Source organism: Hydractinia symbiolongicarpus, chromosome 4 (genome assembly GCF_029227915.1).
Source record: "Hydractinia symbiolongicarpus strain clone_291-10 chromosome 4, HSymV2.1, whole genome shotgun sequence".
Classification (NCBI taxonomy): domain Eukaryota; kingdom Metazoa; phylum Cnidaria; class Hydrozoa; order Anthoathecata; family Hydractiniidae; genus Hydractinia; species Hydractinia symbiolongicarpus.
The window spans coordinates 1,906,456-1,930,008 of NC_079878.1; the positions used below are offsets into that span (position 1 = coordinate 1,906,456).

The following is a 23,553-nucleotide window of genomic DNA, read 5'->3' on the forward strand; positions in this document are numbered from 1 at the left end:
CTGACCCCGGGACGGCGATACGAGCATGGCCCTGGAGGAGGCCTCTTAATGTGACCCTCCATGACACAGTTTTTCTGTGTGTAATATTTAATGAGATTTATCTCAATTGCCCAAGGTTTTATATATAACGTTGCAGCGCTAAGCGAGCTCGGCGTTTTACGTCACAGATACGTGCGACGAGTTTGATTTTATTCCTTTTATATGCAACACACATAAACTGCTCGCATATTGCCCTTAATTGTTTTCTAAATGTATGAATATACAATCATGTTATTTAGGCTGCTGTTTACTTGAAGAAATTCAAGCAATTTAGATATGTGTATTTTTCTGAATTGGTTGGCTAACTAGCACATGGTTGCAAAACTTGTACCTAGGGGAAACTTGGAAATTGGTAAATGATTTGTCCGCACCTAATCATATCTACAACACTTCGTTGGTTCTCTAAGGTGAAAATATGGCTACATAATTTTCAAATGGCCATGTCATTCTAGGTGTCTGACTGAAAGTAGCTAGGCAGAAATTTAACTTCATAATAACATTTACACTTTTTATTCATTTTGGCTGAACTTTAGAATTCTTATTTACTCATTTATGTTCATATCTGTGTCGACATTTCTGCTTTTATATAAAGGCCAAGATTTTGCTGTACAAATCTCTCGTATATGGTGGACTCACTACTTGCAGTTATATTTGGTGAAAAAGGCTTCAAAAAGTATTTACTTCAGAAGAAGTTTTTTTGCTTTTATATTTTGTGGCCTTAACATTTCCAAAAAGCCACCCATTACTGATAGATTCTGTTTTTTCTTTTCCTAATGACATGTTTTTAAAACGCTTTACAGCCTTTTTATTTCTTACTCAACAAGCTCACATTTTATTGCACACACAGATATACAAAAACAAGGATTTTGTTTGTTTAAAACATAAATAATCCAAACAATTTATCAAAAGCATTATGCTGGTTGGGTTCAATGCATCACTGCCTTAATAGTTTAGAAAGAATTGGTATAGGACTTTACCAACAGCAAAGTATTGCTACCTTAAAAGAAAAAAATGTTTGAGGAATAATTTAGGACCAAAATTAGTTCCATAAAGTCCCACTTTTTAGAGCTCATCAAAATACATCTATTTATTGTTATCATTCTGCTTGGAAAATATTTAAAATGCCAAACTAGCTAACCGTGAAGATTAATTCAGTATTCTCATAAGAGCATCCAATCAGAAAAATGTATCAGCAAAAAGATAATCTTTGCAACTAAATTTTTCGTTTACTAGCATAATTTTAGATTGAATCTTATCTGAGCTATTTCTGAGGTTAGAATAGCTTTAACATTTTCTAAACATGTATATCTTAGTCAAAATTGATATGCTGCCAAAAACGGCTTATCGGCGTCTCTGAAAAGGGCTAAATTCTATAAAGTATAATGATAATAGAATTATTTTTTGGCTCATTTTCATCACACCAATCTAAAACGATATCATACCAAATCTCAAGTCAATATTTTAATTTTTACTGAAGTTATGGGACGCTAATATACTTTATATATATACTCGGTTTAGACTTTTTTGTTATTTTTTATGTTTACTGCGTTGTAATTAGTATAAAAAATCTTGAGATAATATATCACAGTGGTGAGCTGTTCAAAATCTACCACTATCTTCAGTACATCCTGGATTTAACCATATGCCAGATTGAGCGCTCAATCAAAGTGTGACGTAAAATTTGATTGAGTTCGATTTTCTGATATTTCTACATAGCGTGTTAAAAAAGGGCTAGCAAGAATCAGTTTAAGAAAGCCTTCCTATCTTCTCTGTTCCTCAAAATAGTTGTGTAATTTTTTATGCCTTGCGTAAAATTATTTTTTAATTGGATTGGTCGAAGAGTACTCTATAACAAGTTTCAAGTCAATTACTTTATTTTTAAAGTTATTGCACTTTGAATTTTCTTGAATTAGGTCGGCTTAATGTGCATTATTAGTATTATTGTTGTTCCGAATATTTATGTGTATAGGTTATAGCCGCTTCAATGTTGGAAACACTGTTATCAATGTGGGTCATGTGTTCGGAATGTGTACATTAAGTATACACCGGTCGTACCTACCCAATTTCCCACACATGGCATGAGGACTGAACCACGGACCTTGTGATTACGAAGCGAACTCCGTAACCACAAGTCCACGCGCCACTGTCTGTTGCTGTCAAAGTAAGCGACACAATTTAACATAACTCGTACTTGTTTTCAACGGCTAAAATAATTATACAGAACTAACTAATATAAAGAATCAATAAGCATAGAAAAACAAACAAAAGCAATTGGGTGGAAACACACACACAAAGAAAACAAAAATGGGCTGGTCACACTAACCACAACTAAAATTTAATCAGCCCAAAAAAGGGGTGTGGCAAAATGGCTGACCAAAACAAACTATAGCCAAGTGTGACCAGAAAATGCAACAAAATATCACTATATAAATTATATAATATCTAATAATAAATAGAAACTTACTGGTAAAGTTTATGCCTAACTTATGCAGTGCAGCAACAAGAACAATGTGTTTGGTAAACACCAAGAATGAACAAATACTTGGTCAACACCAAAAATATGACAGAAACAATTTTTCATGTCATGTCTAATCAAGACTAATTTCCAACTGACTGCAAATATGCAGAAATCAAGTTTCATATCGGACCAGCCTCCTCCAGGGTCATGTTCGTATCGCCGTCCCTGGGTCAGAAAAAATACGAGATGTCCCGGGGACGGGGTTGGATTTAATGGCATGGTAAGTGCTAGTATCGCAAAAGTCATCTAAAATATCACCTTTGTTATCGAAATATAAAAATGCCTGAAAAAACCCCTGACTTAAGGTGTTGTTTATATTCTGAGAGTGCTCATAAACTTTTTCACTTTAATTACCTTGACTTTCGTGTAAGTCACTAACACTCATCTTGTGGCCACATTAACATTGCATTTTAAACAAACCTTGTGAGAAACTTGCTTTAGGTAGAACTTTCAAAAGTACAAAGAGTTAATGTATCCATATGAACATTGCTTCTCTGTTTATTGTTTCTCGAAACATAAAGTAATTCTGCAAAAATCACAGTGCTTTTTGTAAACTTTAAATAATAATTCCTGCAAAATTCACTATTTCTAACCGCAAATTTCGAAAAATGCAAAAAAATTAGATTTTTATAACCATTATTAGTTTTTCCTGCGAAACTTTGACAATAACAAAGCATAAAATCCAGGGCTGTTCAGATAAATATTGTATAAATATTTGTCCAGGATTGTGGCTTCTTAATCTCCGAAGCTTAGCCACCATCCTCCAAAAACCAAAGGCATTATCATCACCGACATCTTTGTATGCAGTCCTGCTGATGTGCAACCAGGTTCAGTTCTTGCCACAACTTGTTGCACCCTGTCTTCTGAGGTGATGCTAATGGGAGTTTCTTGCTCGATATACCGACGTACTAGATCAACAGCCGATTCACCTGGGTACCTTGAAACGTTCTTTAACATGGTAAATCCGTCCCCTCCTCTTAATAGGAATGTTGAAGTGATTATCTAAAAGCGAAATTGAAATTAATTATGAAAAAACGCATAATTTGTTTGATGTGACCAAAAATAAATAACAATTATTACAGTATAATACTTGTCATCGTTTAATTCTTCATATTTTGGATGCTTGCATTCAATACATACTACTCTGACTTCTTGTAATCGGCTTCCTGTAGGTTTGCTTTTGTCGTATTTGACACGGAGTCCTAAGTTGCATAAAATTTTATTTTTTAGTAAGTTTTCATTATTATCTCTTCATTTTTTATAGATTGTTATATAGGCTATAGACTATAGATTATAGACTACTAGCCAATAATCCCGTGAAAAAATCCACTTTGGCAAACAATGGAAAAGAGAACCATCATTAGAATGTTAATGGCGTCTGCAAGGACCCGTTAATACATAAAAACGGAAATTTGTTTACCTGTTGCCCTGTTGCTAAAAAAATGGAATGCTAATGAAGAAAATCAAGTGCTTTTGACGACTTGTTACAGAGATATGAGAATTTAAAGGATTTTTGATGACGTCAGTAACCCGTCTGTCCAAAATGGGTAGGATTATCCCGCTTTAAAAAGTTGGTCCTAAATTTGGTAGTCCGTAGTTACTCACGCAGGAGATGACGTCAATTATTTTCACCTGTTTCCAAGTTGTTAAACCTTAAAATAAATGCATGTTCGATTTTGATACTTTTCGAATCCAAGATCGTTCGATTTTAAACTTTTGTAACTTCACAAAACAAATTCGAATCGTTGTTAATGTAAATTGAAACGAAAAGATGGTTTTAGGTGAGCTACTTTTATATTTTTTGTGTGCTATGAAAATGTTTTTTATTTGTTTACGTTTTTATGTCACCATTTTTACCCGAACCGGTTAGTATGGCTTCTAGAGAGACCTGTTAAAATAAGCCGTAAGCCAATCAAATCATTGGATTTTTTCATACTAACCGGTTTTTTGTGGCAGTCAGGTAATAATAATACAGTAATAACAGATTTTCCCGGGATGTACCGCAAAATATCGCCCGAGGTCTAAGTTCCAACCGAGCTTGCGAGGTCGGTGCAATGACTAAGGGCAACATTTTCGGTACAGCATGCGGTAATCGGTTATTATTGTATTTGTTAACCGTCAAGTTAGATAAAATAAAAAATAAGAATTTTATTTTTAGTGTTCTTATAATAATATAATTCACTAGCACTACTAGGTCCAAATTTGAAACAGTCCCGTCTAAAAACAAACATTCTATTTATAATCCGAAAGCCCCAATAGAATAAAACTTTGTAAACAAAGCATTACGATGCTTAACACGTACAGAATAATGTGCAAAGTTGAATGCGCAGCTGAAATATAGTTCGACGAATATTAAAGTAATTTTTTTAACTAGCTAGCTAGCCAAGAATAACATGAGCTTCAACGAATTTTTTATTGACTCGGTAACCACAAAGCTGCAGGAACGAATCTGAAAATGAGAGATGTATTTTTTTTTATGATTCCGTCGACCTGTATTTAGTATTTTTGATAAAACTGGTTATCAGATCATTGTTTTTTATGGCAATGTAGCTAGTTAAGTAGCCATGTTGAAGAAGCATCCAGACACAATGTTGCTGAATCTGGTTATTTTAACTGTTAAACTTGACATTGTTTTTTTTTCTATCCTATGAAAATGTTTTTATCAATAAATGAGTTAGATGTATAATCATTTCCAATGCTTCTTAATTTTTTTTTTCGTGCTTGTTTACATTTTGAGCTACCATTTTTCTTAACGATGGGCAGTACCATAAAATATCGGCCCGTCGTCGTCAGAAGCGCTAAACCAATCAGAATGCCTAAAAGCCCGTATTGCCCGCTTGAAAAATTTAAAAATCAAAATTAGGAGCAGATGAATTACAACAACGATTCGTTCAAAAGCTAAGTGAATTGTAGATGAACAAACCGCTCACGATTTGTTTCAAGTCACATCTTGTGTCAATGCAATAATGTTTAGCCAGGTAAGCACTCCCTTAGATATGTTTAGTATATACTTGAACGATTTACCACAATAACCTATAAGTTATATGGCCTAAGAAAGTTAAGAAATTTTTAAATAAAATAAACAGCCTACATGTTCAAGAAATGATACACCTACAATACTAATATGAATCTGAATAGACAAACCAAAACAACAAACAATTTGTGATTACTGAGTGCACTGGGTTGAGCCAAAATATGTTTATTATACATGTATATTAAATGGAAAGGTTAAAGTATATTAGCAGGGGAGTGTGACAATAATAACGATACATAGCTGGGCAGCACATCATCCCTGAGTACATGCTAGCTATAACATTCAACCTATAAAATCTGGCTATGAAAAGCTGGGTAACTTTTTTAGAAAAATAATTATAACCTATATAATTATAATATATATAAATTATAATTATATAAGGTATATGAAGTTTCAGTAAACTAGGTAAACATTTTATAACTTACAGTATAGAATATAAACTTTTTGTAGGAGTACAAAACAAGATGTTTGTTGGCTAGCCAGCTTAGCTAGACAACTTTAAAGTTGCCATAAATACACACTTAATATCAATAAATATTCATAATTTTTGTCACACTACCACTACTAATACCCTCAGTATACTTTTATCCACTACAATCCTTTCAATATGGCAGTTAAAAATTATAAAACCAACATTCGTTGATAACTAAGATCAGAACAACTTGTAAACAACTTGGCGTCCTGAACTTTATCTAAACTAACCTCGTTTTCATGCAATGTTTTGATTTTTTGCCACCACGGCTAATCATGAAAAGGCGATATTGAAATAGATCTATTAAACTTACAGGTGAGAATGCTGATAATAAACGCATGACGATTTTACATGCAATAAACATATTTTTTGCATACGTTTAATGTCAAAAAGTTTTGATATTAAAATCATGCGTTTAACATGAGTTTATTCAACATCAAAGAAACCCGCCAATGCTCAAAGTGAGAGTGTCTTTCATGAGAGCGTTGTACGAGTAGAAAAAACGACAGTGACAAAAAGCAAAAATAATAATACGTGATGAAATCTAAAATAGAAATAGTAGCAGAGAAAGCACTGTCTGAACTTTCTCTATGATAAAGCTGACAATAAATGTAAGGAAATAGTCAGACAAAAGAATGCCTGGAGAGAGGGAGATTAAAAATAGGGTATAAACAAGTGTATAATTTTTGTAAAAAAATATTATTTAGTGAAAAGTTTCAAAATTAAGCTCAGTGTGAACGCATAAACTTACTGCATAATTAATTAGAAATAAATAAACTTATATATATATTATAAACATGTGTTTAATAATAAACGCGTTTGGTGGGAACTAAGCTTAAAGGTTCAGGTGTATTTCAAATAAATTTACCTGACACTTGCAGAAATCGTCCATTATTGTTTTCGACATCCGAGACACCATACTCCAAAGCTTGCCTCAGCACCTGCCCAGATATATTCGCAATATCTGCGGTATTGCCAAAGGGCATTACATTCTGAATATCTTCATATGTTATTGGCTCTAATAGGGAAGTCACAATTGATCAAAAAACATGAACAGCATTTTAAACCGCCATTTTATATGAATTTTATTAAACGAGAAGCCACTTGGCCATGGAACTTAAAAAACAGGGATCAAATATCAACATGAAAAGCGTTGAAATTTGAACACTCGTCCTTACTGCTCGTACCGCTTAACACTCTGTGTGTCATAGATGTTGCCAAGTTGAAATAAGCTTAAGCCAGTGTACACCGCAAGATTGGCAACCTTGTTCATAAAAGGCTTCTCGAGGATTTAATATTTGAACAGTAGAAAAGTTTACAGGCATTGAAAACAGACAATATTGATCGGTCAATATTGATGTGAACAGACTCGAATAACTTGTGCACAATTTGTTATCTAAGCATTTTATTGTATTAAATTACACTGATGACAAAAGCCTTGTGTTTCTTCCAGTTGTTGATGTCATCAGCAACTGGAAGAAACACAACTGATCAAAATCTGATAATGAATCATTGAGGAGAAAACACTTGTGGAATATTATTTGCAAATGAATGATCACTTAACACAGGGCTCTACCGTGAAAGTGGCCTTTTCAATAACGTTGCAGCAGTCTACTGTGATTGGCTATGAGAGAATTGGTGCTTCGTGTGTAAATATAATTTACCGAATTATTAGTTACTTAAATACAACAGAAGCTGAACTACCGTGTCTCTTTTTGCTGATAGACGATCTTAGCGCTCCTCCATTCCACAAACCAATGGCAACAGTGGCCCATTGCCCATCATCAGGTGTTTTTTGATTCATTCGAACAATTGCATCCGTTACAAGGTTGCCTAAGTTGCAATCTATGACACGACAATCAGGTTTGCCACCTTCTAAATGCACATATGATTTTCCAATTTCTTCCTTTAAAAGAAATAAAGAAAGACATTACACATATAAAAAATAAGGGGAAACAGTTTATAAATCACGTACTGTTCTTGCTTTCAAAATTCGGTCATCCATCTCGTGTACTAATGCCAGGACGACTGGATCTTCTGCGTATGAACCATTCAATAAAATGGGATTTCCTTCGTATGATTTCACTACTCCATTATCGTCAAATATAACTTTAAGATGACCCATGTATTTTCCGTATGTAAAATCTTGCACAACCAAGGCTTTTGTGCCATCCTTGTGAGATTTGACTAAAGGATAGGCTCCTTCAACCGTTTCAACAGAAGGAGCCGGACCTATTGTAACACTGATATAATTATTCAAAACAATGCAAGATTATACTGGTGAAGCGTCATAAATTATGCATTGCAACTCTAAGATAAATGGTAATTTATGCTACAAAGAAAATTATCTTCCTTGTGGACTTACTAAACAAGAAGATCTGCTAAATATTCTAAATATAGCAACAAAAGCCTATCTTCGAAAAACTCTAAACATGCATCACCAAAAGTTTTTGAAAATCTTAGAACATCGTGGGGAAAATGAAATTCATATCTCGTGAACGAACACAACCTGCGTTTTTTATTTATTCAAAAAAGGTAACCTCTGAATTGATAAATCCTGTTACTACCTTGGCATATCTTAGTAAATATCTCCTAGCTTTAAAACCCCTTTACCGTTGTATAAAAAGGTGTTCGTATGTCCGCCCACAACCACGTCAAGTTCATCTATTTCTTCTGCCACTTTCTTGTCAGTAGCAAATCCAGCATGGCCTAATGCTATTAGAATATCTACTCCTTCTTTTTTCAGTCGTTGAGCTTCTTCTCGTACACATGCAATGACGTCCCCAAATTTGACATTAGGACCAGGTGCAGACAACCTAGAGCGTAGCATTTTATTTACTAATATAGCTCGAACGAGAAATACACAAATAAATACTTTTTAAGGATCTTACCAAGCAGTTTCTGGTGTAATGTAGCCAATGACTCCAATCTTTTTTCCACTTCTTGTAATCACTGTTGACTTTGTAATATTTGCTTTACTATTTGTGAATTTTGGCTCTACACTAACATCGATGTTACAAGACACAATTGAGAAATTTGCTGCTTCGATAAACGGTATGATTCCTTCGGGGCCGTTATCAAATTCATGGTTTCCTAGCGTCTAAACACAATCACAGGACAGCTACAAATAGCGTTATTAATCGAACAAGCCTTCAGTTGTAAATAGCAACTCTTGGATTAAACCTTTGGACATAAAGTTTAGTTTTTGATAGTAAAGCTTCACTATAAATAAAAAACCCTAAAATGGGACAATTCATATTTCTACTAACTCCTTCTCAAAAGAGAAACAGAAAAACCACCTTGGTGTAACACTTTGCAGTTTAACAACGTAAGTGGCAGTTTTTCTGTTTGCACACCCATTATAACTTGGAGTGATAGCTATAACCTACCTATTTTCAATATACCATAGAAAATATGACACTAAGACATTTTTGATAAGAGTTTTAACTTTTTTTCTGTAAAAGAAATGTCTTTAGCATACATGGTACCAAAACTTTAAACAATTAATAATTCTAAACATTTGAACTTAAAATAGCCAGGAGATTCAATGTCATCCTGTGCATGTCGGGTTGTGGTTACTTAGTGCATTTAAACAGTTGATGCGCTATACAGAATGTGAACAACCCATCCCATGACTTTTTATGTCTCAGCAAACGTATTCACTTAAGAACGAAGTGAAACGGAACGGACAATGGCGATTTATGAAAACTGATTAGTTGATAAAATTTTCCGTTCTGATCCTAACTTAAAGTTGAAATCATCTCAAATTCCCTTGAAGACAGTAACTTTCAAATTCAAATATTTTTTCTTGTTCCGTTTTGATCCGTTTTGAAAAGAAACCCACCTTAAAGTGGCCATGGAAGAATGAGAACAGCAATTGGTTAATTTAGCCACAAATACACGTCGCCATGCTTATCTCGAGAAAATTAACAGTGAAATCAGAACTAAACTGAACTCATTAACTAAAAATCTTTTCTTAACAGTCTGGTGATATCCTGTCTGAACATATTTTTGCGGATAATTTTTTTCAGCTTTATTACACTTAAAAATCCTTTTAACTGGTTAAAGCATTCGTTCTTAAACGTGGCACAAATTTTATATAATTTTATGACCTATTTCAATCAGAAGAATATTTTAAATATTTTTAGCACACGCATTTTTGCCAAAATAGATATTCTGTCGAAAACGATTTATCAGCATTGCAAAAAATGGCTAAATTATGGAAGTCGGAAACCATACAAGCAATAATGTTTCTAACTAAACTTTATCAAACTATCAAAGGTAGCTATTATACTAAGTTTCAAATCATAACTACTTCGAATATTGAATTTATAGATTAAATGAGACTTTTTACCATTATGTGGGCTGAACGTTTACCACCTAATATAATATATGACAGTGTTTAGCTGTATAGATTGAAGATATTTACAACTGGCTAACCTTAAAACCATATTAAATTTCAGTAGTGACTCTAACTAGCTACCTTGCCTTATTTCGCCGTGTGCCATAATAAAATGGCATTAGATAGATACATATCACAAACGATAAATAGCTACATGCGTGTAGCTACGCGTGTAGCTACGCGTGTGGTTGCAATTTTATCGTCCTTTTTTAGGAGACTAAAAGCAGGAGCTGATTCGTATGTATCAATGTAGCGACACACAGACATTCACTTTTAAATCTCCACATTGTCTTATTTCCGCAGTTTCAGTTAAGGTGCATGTAAGAGCAGCACCAATTAATCAACTTTTTATTCCAGGGAAAACTGCTTCGCGTTGTGTTTCTCACAAAAAGGCAACAAATAAGATACTCCTATCTTTTTTTTGCTCAATACTTTACGGTGATGCGCTTCTAAAAGTTAAAAAATATCCAGACGTCTTACGTCAAATATTAATCGCATCACAAAGCAACTAAAACAATTATAATAATTTTAGATGTCCGATACCCAAACTAAAGAATTCAGCAGATGTACAAATATGTACATACCATAGCATCATATTTGGTCATATTCATAAACGTCACAGCAGCTGTACCTTTGTACACACCAAACCATAGTGTGCCTTGATATTGGTCACCACCGTCCAATAAAATAACATTCTTTTCAGACGCTCTTTTGTCAGCCACTAACTAAAGTGTAGATGGGTAGAAGTAGTTAGCTAAGTATTAAGACCATGATACAGCTAGTTAACAAATTTTATACAACAAAAACAAGATTATACGTAAACATTTTACTTTATGTCTCCTGGCCACTCCTCCGAAACATTTCTTATCCGCTTTATCTTTAGGAGAGCAAACTCCGCCATATTTGTTTACTTCTTCAACTCTTGAGTGGACGTCGTTAGTGTGCAAAATATTTAGCTCAAAGTCGGCTTGTAACGTGGCAATATGTACACAAAGCACGATGGCTTTGATATATACGCGCCTACACATCATATTTAGTCAACTGGTGTATCTTCGCTTTACTAAACCTTACACATAAAAAAAACTCTTTTATTATCGCTAGTAATAGATCCTTACGGTACTTAAAAACAGATAAAACCCATTATTTACGAAGGTCTCCATTGTTTTCTTTTTAGTTTGCAGAAAAATGGTTTCCATAGTTTAAAGCCGGCGATAATTGTTCAGGAAATGCCGAAATATAAAGTTCTATGCATTGGTTTCGAAAACAGGTTAAATGATAGCGCGAGTGTGAGATATTTGTTATTGATTTAAAACTACAAGAATTCAAAGGAAGAATGAAGCTAACTTTAATTTCTTTAGACACCCCGGGGTTACATACAACGAAGTCTGGGCACTAGTAAAGCGCTTGTATGGACAAACATTATATAATGGTAGCGCAACAAGAAGAGAACAACAAAACAACTTAAACGCCATCATGACATCAAAATCAGAAGGTTATCTTTAATGGTTTATGGACTGTATCCTATTCCAATGCACAAAACTTAATGTTATTAGTGTTATTGCTTACGTCATACGGCCTAGCAAAAGTCAAATGTCAAACGTGTCAAATGAGAAAAAAATGTTATTGTTGATACCATTTTGCTATATTTTATTGTTATCTTAAAAAGGTATTGGATCCAAGAGTTATTATCACTATATAAGGGAGTAAAGCGTTAAAGATAAACTAAAGATAGGTATAGTTTAAGCTACCCGCCTAAGTGTAGTTAGCCTGGCCAGCTAGGCTGGGGAAGGGGGAGTATTTACAGTACATCATTGCACTGCAAATACTTTGTTAAATTCACAGAGAAAATCAAAATCTATCATCCACAATTTCTGCCCCAAAATTTTCATTTTTGTGCGCAGTAAAGTTTTTGTTATTTTAAAATAGACTTTCAAAAGGAATGGTCGCTACGTGTCCGAGCGAGCCAAAGACGGTTATGTTAAGAACTGCCTGAATTGTTTTCTTTGTGCTTCTGCTAGTTTAGGTCGCTAAAGCATCTAATCCTATACAATCCTGACCCTACTTCATATAACTTTATCCAATATATACAGTTACTTAGTTAATAATTAAAGTGATCATATGGTTAGAGTTTTTCTCTAACCATATGATTGGCTAATATACCAAAAAAATATGATGCTATACTTTTGTTACAGAAAAACAAGTGCAATTACTTATTTTTTATTTTACAGTGCAAAAAGCTTATTATATTTTTTCTCTGATTGGCTGAAAAAACGTGCAAAAAGCTGTAATTTATTTCCTGATTGGTTAAAAACTTGCTGAGTACAGTTATTTTTCTTTTGAGAAATGAGAATTTATCGGTAAATTATTCTTTTGTTTTGACATGCTTTACACCACAGAGATTTTTAGTTCAACTTGTGACTTTAGGTTAGTGAGGTTTTATCTATAGCACGTTGAAGGAGTTTTGTGTTTAATTTGATTGTTCAACTTAACTTGTTATACATCAGCGGTACTTATTAAGCATACGTAAATATTTTTGCGAGATAAACGCAATATAGAACGACTTTCTACTACGAGCAAAGAAGAAAATGAGAATTGACAAGATAAATCACTGCTTTTACTTCATCTAATTTGTATGAAATTATCATGAGTATAGTACTCTAAAATTGATTTTTATTTAATTTCATTGAGGCGTGACATAAACAAGCTTTGTTTTCTTCTCTTTAATAATAGCCGTATTTTGTCTTTCTGTCCGCGAAAGATGCGTTCCATTACAGAAACACGAAAATTTTAAAACATGCACCAATACCAAATGCGACATATTATTACCAACTTTGTTTTGACCGCTCGACGGAAACATGCTACGGAGGCCATTTTAGTTTGAAAGAGATGGTGTCAGGATTGCGGATCTGTTTGATCTTCTTAGTATTTGTTTTCACATGTTAAGGCACATATATTTTTGCGCTTTTTACCCACGTTTACTAAAACTTATTCCGCAAAATAAAATAATATTGCCCGATTGTTTTTGATATGACGGAGTAACACGCTTTGTAATTTTTATTTCAGCTTTTGTTGCGGGAAAGTTATTTTTTGAAAAATATGTTAAGGTCGCAACACTGTAATGGTGTATGAGCTTCATTTCATTTACGACATACTGCATACCTGTAATAAAGCGCTGCACCTGACTGTGTCGCACAGTTTAAAATACTTATTAAGCGCTCCTCAGGGCGTTCAACAACAGTTACTTGGGACTTTACCCGGCGATTCGATGCCGGGTCTCCTGACTAGTCTTTTTGGTAATAGACGTATTCCGTCTGCCTGTCTCTGCGCGGACCCCCGCTGAGTTAGAACATGATGTTATGGAAACACAAATATCAAATAGTGAGGGCCACTATGTAATTTCGTGTGCACATGTGTGTTAAAAGTGATTTTTTGATTTAAAGTTGTTCCTTAGGTCCCAAATTACCAAAAAAATATAGGTGGCAAAATTTTTTGTCCCATCGGACCAAATTAGATGACGTCATCACTTTTACAGTCAGCAAAAAAATAATTTCACATTTATATGTCATATTATATATCGTTGGAAAGAGGAGATCGAGTGGATCAAAAAAAATGTAAGAACCATGTCTTCAAAACGTAACGTTCGAAAGATATTACTATTCAAACTTTGTACAAATTACAGACCGGTAATTTACTGACCCAGCACAAAAATGACTATAACCTGCTCAATAGCGAAGTTTTTTTGTTGAATTTTAGTATGGTATTGGGTCACCCTAATGTCTTTCTGTTTGATCAAAATTTATTGTTCAAATCACTTCAAGGGATAATTTACAGACCAGTAATTTACAGACCAAAGCACGTGTTTAGTTGTTTACTTTAGTTTTGAAAAGCAAGTAGCGAATTTCACTTAGACATTTTGTATGTATTAGTATCAGTATAATAACAAGTTTTGTTTTATAATTGTTCGATTTCATAGACATAGACATAGAATTCGAATGTTCTATTTCTAGAAAACATTCTATTGTTCAATTTCATAGCTAGACTGTTTAATTTCGAAGTGTTAGTGAAGTGTAATGTGAAGTTTATAGTATAGACATACATGCATAATAATAAAATGAATAGACCGAATTAAAATGGATGTTAACTGTGTAAAAACAATAAATGTGCTGGATTTTGGGAAATGTATAGTGTGTCAGAAAGATACATCAAAAAAGGTACCGCCTTACTTAAACATTTTTTCCCATTCCTGTTCTGAGTTCTGAGATTTTTGAGAGAAAGATTTTTGTTTGATACTTTCACCAAGATGTCATATTTTGTTTAGAATGTTGGCAACCCAAAAGAGCAGTATTTGAAAAAGTTATTATCATGTCTGGAGGAAAGAGTTGTGGTGATTCGAAGTATCTAGATTTTTGGGAAAAACTGAAGTCATATGATATTGTACAGCTTGTTGAAGGAAAGTCTTCATACCATTCTGATTGTTACAAAATGGCCACAAATAAAACAGAGATAGACAGGTTAAAGAAACGGCCAGTATCAAAAGAGTCTTCGGACAGTTTTAGCCCATCATTTGTTGTATCTGTGAAACAAAATGAAAAAAAAACATTGCGCTCAAGTGGAATTATGTTTCAAAAACACCTTTGCATTATTTGTCAAAAAAGGGGAGGAAAGATACATAAAGTTATGTCTAAGACGGTAGCAACAAAGATGCTGGAGGTCTCGAAGCTTATAGCAAATAAATCATTTTTCATCCGTATGAACAATATTCCTAACGCTGATGCTATAGCAAATGATGCCCAATATCATTTAGCATGTTGGGTGAAGGTTCAGAGAGAGGCTTTAGCATTACATCAAGACATATCACAGCTACAAAATATGGAAGATACAGACCGCGCACTTGCAGATGTTGAAATAATTAACATAATCAAACATTTATTGGGGGAATCACACGACAACGTAATAAGTATGAACGATGTTAACTATACATACAACAACTTAATGGGAAACTCCGAAAGCAACCAAATCAATTACAAGCGATATTTAAAGCACTTGTTAACAGAAAATATTGAGGACATAGTGTTTTCAAGACCTCCATCAAGAACAGAATCCGAAAGAAACAGACATGAAGACCTGGTCCTACTTGAAAGAGAATTTCGCAATTGCCAAAACCAATATACCATTCACTGCCATTGGGTCCGATCACGCAATGGAGCAGGAGAATAAGGTAATGAAGGTCACTGGAGGCATTAAAGGACTGTTACAACAATCATCTACATTGAACAGATTTTGCCTTGTTTCTTCTATACTTGCATCATTATCGAAAGAGTTTTGTGATATACAAAATGTCAATGTTGATCAAAGAAAGCAACACTACCAATTGAGTGGCTCAACATGTAGCAGGATAGCTTCTAACGTCAATAAATTGCTTTGTATCATGGATGACTTCGATGTCAACTTCCGACAATCCGATTGTGTATTTAATGTTGTTTCAAAAGCTGTTCTTCACAATTCACAAATACTTCAACATGCTGATATTGGCTCAAAATGTTATGAAGAATTTGTCACGGAGAGGATAAAAGGAACAAAATCGATATGGGTACCGTTAAAAAAAAGTGAAAATAGTAACTTTCAAAGATCTTGGAAAATCTATCAAAAAGAGAGTAGGGGATAAAGTTATACAACACAAAGAGGAAAAAACGCTACTATCAAGATTTTTAATCACTGCACGGAAATCTCGAGTTGGATTTGGAGCACTGTATTGGCAACTTTGAGTTTTCTGTTGTACCAAAGGCCTTGTTCAGTGCTGATGGAATTCCATTGGCTTGTTTAGACAAATCAAAATTGATTCACGGTATAGAGGAATTAGCCAGCAAAGGACAAACGACCAATGGTTTATCTGGAGAAGTCGAAACAAACAAAGTAATCATTATAGATGGAATGGCTGTTGTGAATCAAACTCCAAAAACACCGGCAGTTAAAACATGCAAGGTATGTATTCAATTTATCACTATCTTACGTAATTTTCTGACGCACTTGTGAAATACTCTGTTAATTTTTTAGGATTTCGCATCAGCTTTCACAGAACGTGTACTACAAATTTCAAGAGGATGTGATGAAATACGATTGGTATTTGATCGCTATATAGAAAACTCCTTGAAAGCACGGACAAGAAAGCATCGTACATCTGGTAATGAAGTTCGATACAAAGTATCAGACAACACCAATATTTCATCCATTAGTCTCAAGCAATTTCTTTCCCACATTGATACAAAGCAAGCTTTAACCATCTACCTGGCAAAGAAAGTGATGGAGGCTCTTTCATCATTGCATATTCGGTATATAGTGACTTATGATACTAAAATGGAATCAAATTTTGTTGATTGCAGAATACACGACCACGAAGAAGCTGACACAGCACTTATATATAATGCTATGGATGTTGCACAACAATCTCCTTTCACCAGTTGTATTGTTTACTCTCCGGATACTGACGTGTTTCTACTGCTAATTTACTACTATGAGATGTTACCAATAAATACCATTTTTAGAACAGGGCGAGGTTCTACTCTACGTGATATTGATATTCGTAATTGCTTTGAAGCCCTTGGTGCAGTACACGCGAAAGCTATTCTTGGTTTTCATACGTTCACAGGGTGTGACCAAACTGGGCGTTTCAACAAGAAATCGAAGTCTGCTTGGCTGAAGATTTTTTTACAGGCAGATAATGAGGTGGTTCTGGCATTATCGACACTTGGAAGTACTGTCGAACTTCCTAATCTGGAAACACTGGAAAGCTTAGAACGTTTCGTGGTTTCAATGTATAAGGGGAATAAATGTCCTGCAGACGTGGTATCACTATCTCAATTGCGTTGGAATTTATTCTCCAAATTCCAGTGTGATGCTGATATGTTGCCACCAACATTAGCTGCATTAAAGTACAAAATATTCAGGTGTCACTTCATTTCAATGGTTTTACGAAGCTCGCATATCCTCATTCAACAACTTCCGAATGCAGTCAATTATGGTTGGGATACAGATGAAGTCGGTAACTTATTCCCCATAATGACTGATGAACTTCCTGCACCGTTGGCACTCATCGAGTTAAGTTCTTGTAATTGCAAAACAAGTTGCATATCCAACCGATGTAAATGCCGTAAAAATGGTTTTTTGTGCACTGACATGTGTAAATGTACGACGTGTCAAAACAGTGGTGGCGCAAGCGATGAATCCGAGTCAGATGAATATAGTTCTAGTGATGATGAGTGAATGAAACATTGTACAAGCATTGCTGAAGTTGTTTTTTGTCATTATTTTCAGCAATTTTTTTAACTTTGTGAAATTGCCAGAAAGAAAGTAAACAACTTAACACGTGCTTTGGTCTGTAAATTACTGGTCTGTAAATTATCTCTTGAAGTGATTTGAACAATAAATTTTGATCAAACAGAAAGACATTAGGGTGACCCAATACCATACTAAAATTCAACAAAAAAACTTCGCTATTGAGCAGGTTATAGTCATTTTTGGGCTGGGTCAGTAAATTACCGGTCTGTAATTTGTACAAAGTTTGAATAGTAATATCTTTCGAACGTTACGTTTTGAAGACATGGTTCTTACATTTTTTTTGATCCACTCGATCTCCTCTTTCCAACGATATATAATATGACATATAAATGTGAAATTATTTTTTTGCTGACTGTAAAAGTGATGACGTCATCTAATTTGGTCCGATGGGACAAAAAATTTTGCCACCCATATTTTTTTGGTAATTTGGGACCTAAGGAACAACTTTAAATCAAAAAATCACTTTTAACACACATGTGCACACGAAGCTTTATATCAGAACATAGCAACCCTCACTAAAATGCAATACATTTATTTCCACTTTGTTGCGATGGGTAAATATAAAGGGCGGGCGACCCCGTGGATTTTTCCATGGATTAACGACTAGTCTCTATAAAAATACCCTTATTCTGTTCGTCTTTCCGCAAGAAAAGTGTCGTGCAACGCGTACACGAAATAGCGTGTAATTATTAATGACATATACTATATGACAATATATATTTGATCGTGATGTTAACCAATCATTATCGCGTTTTCAATTGTACTAAGGTTATGTAAACACGAAACAAACATACAGAAGAGCGAGGAAGTATTCAAGAAATAAACATTGCAGGAAGAAAATCTGATATCGACACAGGCAATTCTATAATAATTTGGTTGAAGAAACAAGAAGTGAATATTTCAAATTGGATGCAGATAATATTATATATTATTTATTTATATTTGAGATGTACTATAATTATATATTTTGTACTTAACACAATAATAACAGTGTGTATTAATTAATATAATATAGCCCATTTACGATAAGATACATTCATATTAAATGCTTTAGCATACGGAAAGTTTCTCACTCCAAAGTCAAACAAACGATTCGTCCAGTATTTAAGTGTTATTTTATTAATTAATAAATATTTCATAACTTTAGTTTTTGTATTTAAGCAGTACAATGGCATTTTAACGAAACTGTTTCAGCTTGGATTTTTGAGAAAAAATAATTTTGTTTTGCTTTTTATTTATTTATAATGAAGAGAGTGTTATGGTTATTGTTTCTGTGTCAGGTTCTCTCTTGAATAACTTGGCAATATATTTCTTGCAATCATGGGATATCAACATGTAGATAAATGGATCCAATATGGAGTTCACAAAAGCCAAAGTAAAAAACACATACTCCACGTCCAGTGCGTATTTCCAGCCATCCAGCGCACCGCTGGCTTTTATTAGTGCAAATGTAGATAAGGGTAGCCAGCAAGCCATAAAGGCACAGACAGACAACACAGCAATTCGTAGAATTTTCCTTTCGTTATCTAACATTTTGTTTTTTTTCTGTTTTGATTTCTTCTCCTTTACCCAATTAGATGTTGATGGTTCCGATAGATTTGTCCAGGTTATGTCTGATTTGGCAAGTTTTCTTTTCTGCTCTCTTATTGATGCATATATGCTCCAATAGCAGTAACAAAAACCAAGCGATACCACGTACGTTGACAGGGGAAACAAAATGGTTTCAAATTTGTTATTTTCCTCTACTGTTAGAGTAAATTTCATGGCACAATAGTAACCAGTGACAAAAACCAGAGCGACAAGCCAGATGCAGTAACAAATGTTAATGGCAATTCTCCTTGTGATCTTTCTGTAAAACAATGGCTTTCTCGCTGCAAGCATTCTTACAACTGTAAAAGTCATAAGATTTAAAACTGAGAGCAGCAATGACAACCTCAACATGAAGTTTTTAGTCACATGAAGGGATTCCAAAAGAACTTTATTTCCTTTGTACTTTGTTTTTAAAAGAAATGCGAACACTTTAACCATGATGATCATAAACCCGACCATTATATCGGAGATGGATAAATTTAGAATAAACACCAAAGAAGGAGACAAGACCCTCTGCATATTAGTCTTGAACATCACTACAATCTCAAGTATGTTTAATATTATTATCAATGCTGCATTTACTGGACTGATGTAGGTAAAAATAATAGCATTAAGCTTCATGTTGAAGCTGTGCAACTTTATCTAAAGTTGCATTTAATACTTTTCCACTCCTTCTTTAACTATATTAATAACAATAATGTTTGAAAATTTTTTCTTAAATACTCTAATCAAATAACAAAAGATCGAAAATAGAATTTCAATTTAAAATATATAAACCGTTTTTTATTAGCTAATTTTCCTGTGAGAAACAGGTGATTCTTGAAGTCACGTTTTTCTTAGGAATGCATAGAGAAATAAAATGATTTGAGTAAAAAATGTATCTAAAACTAACGCAACGACGGAGTTTAACTTTTGCAGGTGCGTAAAGCCGGTAAACAACGTAAAAAAGGCGTTGACCACAGTTATACAATATCCACATCTTTTAACAATCCACTAAACCATCGTAAAGGTAAAAAATAGGTTAGGTTAGTGTGCAAAAATCCGCACTTTAATAAATATGTAAGAAGTGGAAAAATTTTTTTCATTCTAACTTTTCATTCTTCCTTTTTGACTTTCATTTCCGATTAACCAGATCTTCTTAGATCTTAATTGGCAAATCCGTAACTGCGCGTGTCTTACATATAAGCATTCAAATAATCGATTGTGGTGTTATATTAAAATTTGGTTGTTCTTTTGCAGTCTAATATGTCCGAGACTACAGATTAATTAACGCACTGATATGAACATCAATTGTTGTGTATATAAAAAACAAACAACTTTAATCCGAACACATCTAGGAGTTATCTATCATAAAGAGCTGTTGAAGAATTTTAAGATGCTTTTGCTTTCTCCTTTAAACATTTATTTTTATTTACTTTCCCAACATTTTAAACATAAATTGTTTACATGATTTACTTGTGAGGGATAAGCTGAGTTAAAGCTTGGTTTTTTTTATACAGATTAGGCATTAAATAGTGCAAAAATAATTCAACAAATTCTAATAAAAGTTGTATTTGCATTATATTACATTATAGTCTATATAAAAAAGATTATCGCTACAAGAGCATTTGAGATTGCTCATTGGTCTCAGCAACCTACATTTAATGATTGAGTTGCTTAGATTGAAAAAGTTTTTACACTATAGTATTGAGATCCAGTAACTTTTTTAACATTTGCACTGAAATCAGAAAACCAAATAAGCAACTTTTAGTATAACCATTATTCTATGTTGGCAACAATTTAATTTCCAAGATACGGTTTTAAACAATACTTACTTTTGACTTTTGCAATGTCTAGCTAACTTAATCATTTTTACCATAGAGCAGCTCCATTTTTTAATTTGAACTAAATAAATTTAAATAATCATTTGGTCTCGGTATTACGTTTGATAAATTGACACATTGACATCAATTTAGCTTACTTGGGAGAATATGGGTAACTTTTGGTTGTTTAGAGTTGTTCAAGACATTTTAATTAGCTCCAGTGATAGGTCAAATATCCACTTGCTTTTAAAAAAACGTGCATAATAATTTCGAGAAAAAAAATATCCAGGTGTGGTTACTTGGATTTTGTATAATTATTTAATTTGTTATTAAAAGGAAATAGTGCACGAACGTGAGAGATTTATGGTCAAAACATATAAATTGATTCAACTTTAGCCTTCAAACACAGCACGAGGACTGGCACGAGAGCACATCAATTTAAAAAAATCTTTAAACTTGAAAAAAGCATCCAGCCGCTTGAGATTATTGTGAGAAGAATTCGATACTTTATTGACGCTTACACATCTAACACAATCTATCGTTCTATGATCATGCCACTGTTGACGTGCGTAATTTCATGCATCCCTCGTAATTTCATGCATGAATAACACACAAACTCTTAGAATTCAGACTCTGGAATCGAGACAACTTCACATTATTTCAAATGGTGTTCGAGCAAATGTTCCCAGTGTGTTAAATGTAATGCGAAAATGGTGTTGCACTCACGGTTTTAAATGTCTTCATGGCGATCTTTGTGAAAATGTTATTGGTTAATTTTAAGAAATATTATATTATGTTTTAACTATATTGTGAATATACTTTTAAGTAACCTCACTTTATTATGTTTTCAGATTTTATTATGCAGGACTCCTTTGACAACAGTATTAACATATTGCGTATTATCCTGTAAAAATCTTTGATAAAAATAATAAGAATAAAATAATTGTAGCTGTACGATTTAAAGAATTTAGCCTCCTGTCTAAATTTTGAAAAATTGAATTGCTGGCATGATACATTTCATCTTATGATATTGTGTTTAGCAATTAAATTTGTTCACTGTTGCAATTTCTTGTAGGTAATTAGTAGTTTACCACCAAATAATGTCTAAAATTCAAGAATTGTCTTTTTCCTGTTTTCTGACAGCAAATTCATCTTTGAATACCGTGGCAAGTAGTGCTTATGAAAAATTTCGGTTTTTATTGCGCAATCTAGCACTTTTTCCAGCCAACTGCGAATATAGGTGCATAGCCCATAACAACCATTTTCGCATTTTTAGACAGCCTTCTTGCCAGTCTTTCGATGTTTAATACTTTGCAATAGCCGGATGATACTTTAAGGCTTCCTAAGACAATATCTGGCAGTAATGAATATTAAATGTGGTGTTCCACAAACATCCCGAAAGCTGTCTTAACGACGCACCCTCCGAAGTGAACTCGACAGAGTTTACTCGTCATAATTTGACTTTAAGGTATTTGGTGCTTTTCAGTTCGAAATAGTGCTGCCGTACACCTTTTGTCGATCTAAAATTTAAGAATGTCCATAAAATAATCTTTAAACAAGTTTTTTGCCGCTTAAGTTCGGAATCCACGCGAAGCAAAAATTCTCAAGATCGAAGTACACGTACTTTACAATTTCTTCTGTGGAAGCAGGCATTAGTATTACCTAGTGCTTAGCTGAAGCCGATTTTCAAATCGAAGTTTTGTCTCTCAGTTATCTTGTCCAGTTTCGCCCTGTCTTAGCCTTTTCTTCGTCCAAGAAATACCGCAACAATTGTCTGGGAGACGAGTCAGCCTTACGAAAATGCATTTCACTCAATCACTACCCCCAGCAGGCACACGACGTCGTACAGACGTCTGTTGCTAGTCGCTGCTACGTTGCGACGTCGGCTACGTTGTTACAACGTCGCTTCGACGTCGTAATTTCCGACGTCGGATTTCGACCATAAACCGACGTCGATTCAACATCAGGATTTCCGACGCTGCATATCGACCATAAACCGACGTCGATCCAACGTTAGGTTATCAGATGTCGGATTTATACGTTAACACGATGTTGTACCAACGTCGTATCAACGTAAAATTCGACGATAACTCTTTCAGGGAAAAATTATTCTTAAATTTTCTTAGAAAAATAAAAAACGGTTTTTACAAATGCAATAACTGACTGACTTTTGGAGATTGTGCGAGGGACACGTTTTTATTATAATTTTATTTTTAAGAGAGAAAGCGCAAAAGTTTCCAGTTCAAATTTATAATAGATGTGACCAAATCATGTGATAAAAATTGTGCAATTTAATTTGTTAAAACATCGTACTTTCGAACGAGGAAGTATCCGAACGGAAAAGAATCGCTTCGAATTTAA

At 33.9% G+C, this 23,553-nt stretch overlaps 4 protein-coding genes across 8 annotated transcripts in view; 2 read left to right on the forward strand and 2 right to left on the reverse strand.

Moving 5' to 3' along the window:
- LOC130640811 (uncharacterized) overlaps positions 1 to 16,046 on the forward strand; it is a 42,421-nt gene extending 26,375 nt beyond the window's left edge. Inside the window, exons 3-6 of one of the 5 annotated variants that reach the window (XM_057447371.1) lie at positions 3,822 to 5,535; positions 11,640 to 11,732; positions 11,824 to 11,981; positions 12,970 to 16,046. In XM_057447371.1, the coding sequence (XP_057303354.1) occupies positions 14,828 to 15,682 (855 nt within the window). In that variant the 5' untranslated portion in view covers positions 3,822 to 5,535; positions 11,640 to 11,732; positions 11,824 to 11,981; positions 12,970 to 14,827 and the 3' untranslated portion in view covers positions 15,683 to 16,046. Of the gene's footprint in view, positions 1 to 3,821; positions 5,536 to 11,639 lie in introns of all 5 variants that reach the window. The other 4 variants (XM_057447372.1, XM_057447373.1, XM_057447374.1 and 1 more) reach the window with 4 other exon arrangements.
- Positions 1,943 to 11,542, reverse strand: LOC130640809 (snake venom 5'-nucleotidase-like). Its single transcript, XM_057447369.1, has 9 exons — positions 11,296 to 11,542; positions 11,050 to 11,190; positions 8,955 to 9,163; positions 8,677 to 8,879; positions 8,039 to 8,295; positions 7,768 to 7,969; positions 6,932 to 7,081; positions 3,638 to 3,759; positions 1,943 to 3,559 (listed from the first exon to the last, which is right to left on the reverse strand). The coding sequence occupies exons 1-9, from the start codon at positions 11,494 to 11,496 to the stop codon at positions 3,293 to 3,295; spliced, it is 1,752 nt and encodes a 583-aa protein (XP_057303352.1). The 5' UTR covers positions 11,497 to 11,542; the 3' UTR covers positions 1,943 to 3,292.
- A 151-nt stretch (positions 16,047 to 16,197) lies between the features above and the next one.
- LOC130640810 (uncharacterized) lies at positions 16,198 to 22,360 on the forward strand. The gene is made up of 2 exons (XM_057447370.1): positions 16,198 to 16,447; positions 16,520 to 22,360. The coding sequence occupies exons 1-2, from the start codon at positions 16,397 to 16,399 to the stop codon at positions 17,723 to 17,725; spliced, it is 1,257 nt and encodes a 418-aa protein (XP_057303353.1). The 5' UTR covers positions 16,198 to 16,396; the 3' UTR covers positions 17,726 to 22,360.
- LOC130642166 (neuropeptide Y receptor type 1-like) lies at positions 19,040 to 20,011 on the reverse strand. Its single transcript, XM_057449251.1, has one exon. It carries the CDS (start codon positions 20,009 to 20,011, stop codon positions 19,040 to 19,042), a length of 972 nt encoding a protein of 323 aa, XP_057305234.1.
- Positions 22,361 to 23,553: the final 1,193 nt, after the last annotated feature.